Consider the following 9,691-nt stretch of genomic DNA (forward strand, 5'->3'; position numbering starts at 1 on the left):
CATTAAAAGATACTAAATAGTTGATCATGTAGTGATTAGTAACACATAGTTAACAGCTAGTAAGAAGCAAGGTAGATGTTACTTTCAACTTTTTATTAATGTTACCTCCTCTGCTTAACTCCTTTGAATCACCATCTCTGTTTATTTATTTTTCAGTCTGAAATTCACCAGAATGGCCCACTAAATTTTAGAATATATAAGGGCATAAGTAGACTGCAAAATAAGAGTAGCTGTAGCTTAAAGATTAAAGTGGAATGCAGTTTTCCCTTAGATTTTAATTTTGCTATATTTTCCTTAAAGGTTAAAAGACTAAAAATACTGTAACAAGATACAATAATATGAAAAAAAAATCCTTATTCTTCCTCCCCTGCCCTGTTAAATACCACATATTGTTGGAAAAACAGTCAGTGTTAACAAGCTTCAGCACCACATGTGCACACTGTTACACTAAACTGTATTTGTTATTACCTAATTCAAGTTAATGGTTACATATCCATAGGTGTCCTGAGTAGCTTGAAATAATCTCCTTACCTCAGGATGGAGGTTCTACATAGAAATCCATGGCAGGGAAAGCAGGAAACAACTATCTTTCTTTTAAAGAAGAGAGAGTATTAAAATAGTATAAAGTTAAATCAAATGGAAATGTTGTGACTAATAGTTTGGGAAGTTAAATAATCTGCTTTTCCTATTTTAGACTTATATAAGTTCAAAATAATCTTCAAGATATTCACACTGAATTATTACCTATATAGTATCTTTTAATGCAAAAATATACAGTATAATTGAATATAATATCACTTTTATTGAATGTATGCCTTTCAATCTCTTTTAATAATCTCTTTAAATAAATGCTTACAAGGCTTTTGTTTTATGAGTTTTATTCCTCCTTGAGTTGAGAACACAGTTTCTTAAATTTGACCATGAACATTCCATTGAGAGACTGATGATAAATTCACACTTAGCCTCCCTTTAACTGACGGACTTAAACTTGATCCATGGATTTGCACCACGAACTTCAAAAGATGAATCACTGCTGTAGACGTGATGGCCTAATTCTTCCAAACGTGGCTCAGGATCACTGGTAGCAAACTGGGCAGCATCATCAATTTCTTTCTTCACCTCAGTCCCAATTTCCTTTAATTCTCCCACAGTGGCGAGCTTGCTGTTTACCATTCTATCTTGCAGAATCATTATAGGATCCCTCTTACTTCTTACTTCCTGAATTTCTTCTCGTGTGCGATAACTGACTCCAGGATCACTCATACTGTGTCCATGGTAACGGTAGGTTTGCAGCTCCATCAGTATGGGCCCCTTTCCAGACCTACAGTAGTCAGCTGCAAATTTTGTTGCCTCACGAACACATAGAACATCCATTCCATCGACTTTTAGCCCAGGGATAAAATTGCCCCTCTTGTAGTAATCAGTGCTGGCTGCTGCTCTCTCAGTAGATGTTCCCATCGCATATAGATTATTCTCACAGATGAAAACACAAGGTAATTTCCATAAAGCTGCCATATTGAAAGCTTCGGCTATCTGCCCCTGATTCGCAGCGCCATCCCCATATAAAGTCAAACAGATCTCACCGTTTCCATTATATTTACAGGCCAGAGCAATGCCAGCACCCAGGGGGCCCTGCGCGCCGACGATGCCGTTGCCCCCGTAGAAGTTCTTGGTATACATATGCATCGATCCTCCTTTTCCTTTAGCACAACCTCCTCTTCTTCCCGTCAGCTCTGTGAGAATGGATCGGACAGAAAGTCCCCGAGTATAGCACATACCATGAGCCCTATAGGATGTGATGACGTGATCCGAGGCGTTTATTCCAGCCTCAAGGCCCACGCAGCAAGCTTCCTGACCATCGCACAGGTGACAGAAACCACGAATGAATTTCTGTTTGTACAGCTGATCTGCCTTCAATTCCATGCGGCGAACAGTCAGCATCATCCTGTAGTATTTAAGCCCCTCCGCCCTAGTGAGCACTGTAGTGACGGGGGGACCCTCCTCCAACAGGTAAAGATCACATTTCTCAATTTCAAATGTAGCATCATTTGAGGAGTTACGGGATGCCACCAGCACTCTGCGAGCTGACTTCTGGGCAACTTGCCTCAACACGCGGGAGATGATGGCGGCCAGCATATTCTTCATGGAGTGTTGTGGATCACGGCGGTGTCCCCTAACGACCACAGGAAGGCCTAGCCTCGGCTCCACGTCTCCTTCCGGTGCTCGCGTCATCCGGGCAGTGCACATGGGGGCAGAGGCAAGTCCTGCACAGCACTGCGACATGGGCCACGCAGCCTGAGCTGACTGATTTGTACAGTACCTGCCAACTGTAAAATGAAGACTAAAAGTGGTTTCCTTTTCTGGAGGACTTGGGCGAACTACAGGGCATCCTAATTAACCACCATCATTGCTGAACCTCAATAATCTGAGTCCCTTTTCCCTGTTAAATCCTGGAGGAGTGCATCTCAAGCTTTCCCCCGAAGCGTATCAAATAGAAGAAAGGAACAAACTCGGTCCCTAAGGCACACAAGAGTTCTGAGAGTTAGTCCAAAGTTATTTCTTCCTACCAATATTTCTTTAATGTCTTGTTTTTGATCTTTAGAATGGGTATGAATATCCTGCTCCATAAGGTGTCATATGTATTTTAAGGTAACAACAAAGCTGTATATTATTTGTAGCTTAATTAACTTTAAAAGCAAAACAAGCACACGCACTAACAAAGACCCCTTTTAAAGAAAAGTCAGTACTATCAAATAATATGCCACATTTATCCTAATGGCATCTAGCACCTGTAACACTTGAAGTGGGCAGGGAGGATGTATACAAACCTAAGCCTGAGAATAACAATTTAAGCGCAGTAATAAACTTCCATGTGGGAAAATTGGAAGCAGGGAGAGAGGGTTGAGGTGCACATTGTGGTAAACAGTTTGTAGTTTGTGACATTCCACTTTTCCTTACTCTTTTTAATAATTCTGAATCCCTGTTTTACCTAGTTTTATCCCTGTTTTCCGACTACTTCACTTTTGTTCTTCCTTTTGTTTATTTCCTTTTTTTTTCTCTTTGATTTTCTATAAAGATGTCTTTAGCAGGTTTCCATAGACTTTCAGATGGTATTTATTTGTTTTGCTTTCATTTCAATCAAACTGGACCAGCCTTAGTCCAGGAAATCTAGAAACATGTTCTTATAGTGCCTTTTTATGTAGCAACCAAAAGAAAGTGTAACTTCTTATAGAGTGACCCACCAAACAATACACAGTTTGGACTACAAGAGAGCAACAGAGTTTGCTTATGCCACTTGAAACCGTTCAATCACAAGAGAAGCCTTAGACCAAGGGCTACGAAGATCACATATCACTTCTCTCTTTTTGTGCTTTTACAAGGAAGGCGATTTTGTGCCCCAATAACCCAACTCCAACTAGGGATCCAGTTCTATTTAGAATATTAAGCCATTCACCTTAATGCATGCTCTGTTTTATATCCATTGCCTATTTGCAAATGATAAATTCTTACTCAAATTTCCCTATTACGTGTTCAAAGCAGCTGCCTTCTCTATATCTAGTTGCAGGTGTTATTTTGGGCACTTCTTTTAATATTCAGGAAGAAAAGAAAAAATCGCTTGTTAAAAAGTTAAGATAACTCTTAAAACTTGATTCTCTCCCCACTTTCTGAACCCAGCCATCATAATAGGCCTCATCTTTTCACTCAGTTAAAATTCAACTGTTGGAATTCATGGTCTTGCTGTGTTGTTTGCTTCCTCTTTGATAGTCTGTCTGTCTGTGCTGTTCTCTTTCATTCCTCCAGGTATTGGAGATCTCCAGGGAGCATTATCTCCATAAGAATGAGAAAAATAACACTGCAGGAAGGAATGGTAGTGTTAATGGGTCAGTGAGTGACAGCTGAGCCTTCTCTCAGAGGTATCAGCCAGGCCAGTGCTGCCAGAAACACAAGAGCTGTACAGTAAAGTGTGCCAATTTAATCTTGTCACATGTAGCCTGGACTGCAAAGATAGAGCTCCCCTTAAAACCCCAGTGTATCAAGCCTAAACCCGACTCATGGCAGAAGAGAACATGCAAAGATGCTAATTGGAAACTATCGGTACTATGGGTTCCCACCGAAGATGTCCTTTAAAAAAAAAAAATTCTCAACAGACTCTAGTTAGTAAATAATAAAATGTGAAACTCTCATGGACCTCTTGGTCATCAGTTACCCTATATATCCTAAATTCAACTTAAAAATAGATTTCTGAAATCAAACAGTGTCGAAGCATTTCAATTAAACTGATTAATCTTAATAATGACTTTTTGACTCATTGCTATTCTTCCAAATCCATCTACATTTTCAAAGAAATAATGAAATTTCTAGACATCAGGGTACACGTTTATCTTGAACTGTTGAGCTTCTCCTCTTACATGCCCCGCAGCTAGATAGGATTCATAGAGCCAATGATGCTGTTCTTTTCTTCAGATGATTTATTTTTTGTCCTGTGCTTGTTCAATACCATGTTGATTACCAAACAGAACTAAGAAGTCATCTAAGTATTCATCACTGAAATGTTGTTTGCAATTAGAATCGCCATAAATTCTAAGTTTTTAATTAACACCAAATCTCACTTTTAATCTACTTGAAATTAAAACAGATGAGCACTTTTATAAGGCCAATGGCAGACTTTACATTTAATTAATAAAAACCCCTATAAAAGAAGAGCAAGTGATTATAGTAGAAGTCATTCATGCCAGTGTGACAGAATTTCACATTTCATGTCTAATGGTTGATCTTACAGGGGCATTTCTGAATTTATCTTAAAAGTGTCACTCCCATTGCATCAATAACACATAGTTTTTAAGTAAGAGACAAGGAAATGTGAAAAAAGAGAACAGTGAGCATGTTTGAAGGATATTTACATTTCTTCAGTAATTATGGCACTTTTTCACCAAGTGTTATATGAAGAAAACTGTTAAAGAGTGAATATTTTCTAGATAAGCAATATCAGATCTCATTATATGATTAGTGGCAGTGTATTTTTTTCATAGCTCTAAGATTTGCCAATCAAGAGTGATGAGTAAGAACCTGGTGCAAAAATTATGAGTTATGTATATAACTCTGAGAAGAATTTTTCCCATTTGGTGTATTACTTTATCTCCCTTGGAGAAAAGACACAATGTCAGTACCACATATTTTGAAAAATAATGACAAGCGAAGTTTCTCTCTAATATTACAATAAGCAAAGCTCTTCCAGAACACTTCAGAGGCTTGGGTAAACAATATTTTTTCTTGTATAATCGTACCATATTTGAAATATGATTAAAATAAAAATCCAGGATACATTAATTCAAAGAGAAGACTTCATTGGAAATGAGAGGTAAAGTAGAAGTGCTTCTCATCCTACCCAGATAATGATGGTGTGAGAAAAAGGAAGACGTTGTGGGTTAATTTTTAGTAGTAACAGATGGAGTACCATCTTTATCCTGATAGATGACCAGAGTCATCTGAGTCATCATACTCCTAGTACGAAATCCACTATTTCAAGCGTTTGAGATGAGGGTCTAACACATATGGTAAAAGAGATCATGATGCAAAACTGTAAAATAAAACTTTCCGAACATGTTAATAACTTCTCTGTAATTAGAGCTGTAATTGAATATGGCCAAGTGACATAAGAAGTAAAATTTTATGTATAAACTCTGTTGTCAAGATTTATTACAGTCTAGTGTCTCAACCAGTAGAGGACTACAACATGAGTCAAGAGTTTTGAACTGATTTCTGCTCAGTATTTTGAGTTGTTTTGTAAAACCACAATCCCCATTCAAAAGAAAAACCATTAATTCAATAACATTCCTGACAAATCACAGCAATTTTAAGAAAGTCCAAGTCAAAGTTAAATCTATTTGTATGTTCTCCAAAAATCTTTACATTTCTTGGGCAAATCTTTTCTTTAGCAGATTTTAATTGTCACATACTTAAAACCCCATGTCTCAAATTTTTATTCTGTAAATAAACGCATGTACCCTAGTAACCTGGATTTTATTATACTAGCAATAAAGTATACACAAAATATACTAGCCAAAATGAATACTATATATTCAATATTGCAATGAGGGCTTCACTCCTCTGTGCGGTGGTTTTAATACATTAGTTTCCTCTTAACTGTACCATGTTATGTTTTCTTTCTATACGCCCTCCCACAACCCTTCTAATGACTTTCGGTGGAATATTAACTGTTTCTAATATCAGTATGCCCATGTAATAACAAAATTAGTAAGAATATTTCCTTTCACTTTGCCTCTTTGAAGATCTAAGTTACTGAAGGAGATTTAAAGAGAGAGGAAGGAATATTGGCAAAAATTCAGGGCACTGCTGCCTCCTAGAAGGAAGTTTGAGCAGCACATTTGACCAACACTGACAAATCTTAAGAGAAACAGACTTTGAGGAAGATTGCTAATCATGCACCCCACTTTAAGAACCTACTGTTGACCACATCTTCAGTTTTCTTTGCCCTATCTTATGTCTAAGCTTGGGCACAGTGTTATCTATTACATCCTAAACTTAGACCTGTATAGATTCTGTCCACATAGATTCATAGGAGATATCTGTGAATATGGTCAGACATATAAGCACTTTTTTCTTGGCAAATAATATTTTTAAAATAATGAGAATGAATTTTTTGGTTATTACAAGCATTAATTTGAGATTTAAAACAACATCATAAATATTTCCCAGGTATGTGATAGAATAGACTTGCATCTCTTTCTTAGAGATAAAAAGTTAACAAAGTTAGTATCTCCAGGAAATACAGTCTGCTCATTTGACCCTCATATAATTTAGTATCTCATTCCCAATTTCTAGAAGAAGAAACTGAGGCCAAGGAATTAGGTAAATACAAAGCTAATTTTAAAAAGTAAAATATTTATTCTTCGTTTATTCATCATGTATGCACAAAGTGCCTTTCTTTTATATACCCCCTTTCTGTATTAAGTAGTAGAAGTACAACGATAACATACAATTAAATTTTCCTCTGTTTAATCCAGTTTATATGTAGGTGTTGTATTGTGAGGTCTTCCAGATTTCCTGGCACTGCCTACAGAAAAGGACAAATCATCACTGAAAGACAGAGGGAGAGACACATAAGCAGCTGTTATAGATGCAATAAAACTAATGTATTGCATTCCAGGCAATGGTTACAATGACAGTTTGTCTTTATTAGGATCAATGATGAACAAATTAAAAATAAAGTACTGTCAAACAGCAACATACAAAACAGAACACTCTAATTTTGTAAAGTTGTGTAGTCTCCTTTAATTTGGTTATACAACAGAGCTGAAAAGGCACACTGGGAAATATGAAAATCAGGATCTCATAATTATACAATACGTTATGAATATGAATGCAGTTTCTCCAAGCAACCTAAGACAATGCTGTAGTAATTTTATGGAGCTTCTCATGCATTAGAATCTTCCTGTTCCCACGGACCCACTGTGCATTTAGATTCTAGGATATTTCCATAGTACCAAACGCTAAATCTAAAAGGCCATTATGGGGGAGTCTTAGAGACAATTTCAATTTAGAGGCCCAATGGTAAATGAAGATAGTGTCCAAGAAGAGCTTTTAAGCTTAAACATATTAAACACTCATCAAAGCATCATAATCAGGCAGCAAGATTATTGGGGTTCATTAGGAATTTAACAAGATCCTGTCAGGGCTACCAGCTGGTCATGCTGCTTCCATTCTTCTGAACCCTGAATATCCCACTGAAATTTATGGTGTATTTCTCCAAAAGCTTTTAACTTTTCTGTACTTTCATCTAGCCCTCTTCCCACTTCATTTCATGATAAAAATCACCATCTATTTATAAGAATGCATTACAACTTTTCCAAGGGAATTTCCAAGTTTCATATAACATGGAATTTCATATAATATGGAACTTTTCTATATTATATGAAAAGTCATATGGACTGCATTGGATCCTGACACTGATCAGAGCAGAAATGAACTCAGCAAGGGTAGTAAGCCCAGTAAACACTGGGCATGTTCTCAGCTCATGCATCTGATTCACAGAGAGCCAGAATCTTCTGTTCTGATCCATTGCTTCTTCCATGCATGCCCTACACTGCTCCCCTGCCCCAGCTGCCTGTCTCCTGAAGAATTTTTACGTCTATCAGAACTTCCTTCCTGCTAATCTCAGCAGAAGAGGAATCATATTCTTATCTGGAAATCTAACTCCTCAGCCTTTGCTACAGAACTTGCTATTCCTTCATAATGAGATACTGTTCTCCTGTTCACCCCACTCCCACACCCCCACCAGAGAATCATCAATTTTGTCGTCTTCTTTGGCTTGCTTTCATGCTCAGATTTCCTCAGCTCTGAAAGAAGATATCAGAGTCCTCATTGCCTCTTTTAGATCTCGTCCTATATTATTCCTTTTATCTAGTCAAGCTCCACAAATATGCAGCCTGCACCCACAGTCTCCATTTACTTTCCTCTAATTGCTTCCATATGCTTCTGCAATCTGTGTCGTCAACAATGAACTGAAATTTCTCACATCAAGGACTTGGTTAAATTTAATGACAATTTCAGTGTTATCACTCTTTGAAACTCTTCACTACATTAGTGTTTCTCCATGGATATTGCCTTATCCCAACTTAAAATTAAAATCATTTTATGCTGCTTATACCCCAGACTTCATTTCCTGTATGTCAACCTCCACCCAAAAAGTAAGTGGGGGTCTAAAGTTTAATGATATATGCTTTATTCTTGCCAGCTTAAATGATTACCCAGAGGGACTCATGTGATTTATTGGTTTAATTCTCACCAGTAAGGAGATGCCAACTATATTTTCAACATTAACTTCCTTCATTCTCTCTAGTCTACCAGAAAAAGTATGTTAAAGCCCTGTAGCTGTTTAAACTTGAAAATTTCCAAAAGAAATATTTTCTCTCTTCTCCCCATTTAAATAAAATTATCTGTTCATCTTAAGTTTCTCATCATCAGAGACCTATTTCTGGTTTATAAACTTAATAAATATAGATTTTTTGATTATAGTGTCTTTAAAATTCTACATTATAAATACAGAAAAGCATAAAGACAGAAAATTAAATCACCAAAAGTTGTCTGCTATTAACTTTTGATTTATATTTATCTTTTTATTTCTAATACAATCAAGGTTATATGTTTTATATATCTTGAGTTTTTTCTTAGCATCATATTATAATTATTTTCAAAATTATTAAAAGCCATTTCAAAGATCATTTTAATGGTTACAAAAAATCTATATTACATGAGTTTACCATAACACTCTAAAATGTCCCCCTGCGACTGAACACTTGTATTATTACTGAATTTATACCATGTGCCAGGCACTGTTAGTGAAAGTACTGGTTTTTAAGATTCACTTTGTAATATTTTAACACAAAACATTGAATTTGTTCAATATATCACTCTTTTCCTTTATGGTTTTATTTGCACACAATCATGTACTTATAAATATTGTTTTCTTTTTAAAGATTTTAGTCTTTGAGACATCTGGAGTTATTGGATAATACAGAGAGATTACAGTTTTATTTTGTCTGCTCAATTCTTCTCACTTTCATGTATTGAGTAGTCCATATCTTTATTGTTTTGGAATGCTCACTTTGTATCTATATCTAGGTCTGCATCTTCATAAGCTAAAATTTTGTTTCTGAGTTCGTTAGTTTTA

At 36.3% G+C, this 9,691-nt stretch overlaps 1 protein-coding gene across 1 annotated transcript; it reads right to left on the reverse strand.

The window, feature by feature from the left end:
• Positions 1–816: 816 nt before the first annotated feature.
• Positions 817–2,194, reverse strand: PDHA2 (pyruvate dehydrogenase E1 subunit alpha 2). The gene has a single exon (XM_017875513.1). It carries the CDS (start codon positions 2,143–2,145, stop codon positions 970–972), a length of 1,176 nt encoding a protein of 391 aa, XP_017731002.1. The 5' UTR covers positions 2,146–2,194; the 3' UTR covers positions 817–969.
• Positions 2,195–9,691: the final 7,497 nt, after the last annotated feature.

Source organism: Rhinopithecus bieti, unplaced genomic scaffold (genome assembly GCF_001698545.2).
Source record: "Rhinopithecus bieti isolate Rb0 unplaced genomic scaffold, ASM169854v2 scaffold_6708, whole genome shotgun sequence".
Lineage (NCBI taxonomy): Eukaryota > Metazoa > Chordata > Mammalia > Primates > Cercopithecidae > Rhinopithecus > Rhinopithecus bieti.

Excerpts from the sequence above, each read along its gene's own strand:
- PDHA2 (XM_017875513.1), bottom strand. The coding sequence starts at position 2,145 with ATGAAGAATATGCTGGCCGCCATCATCTCCCGCGTGTTGAGGCAAGTT.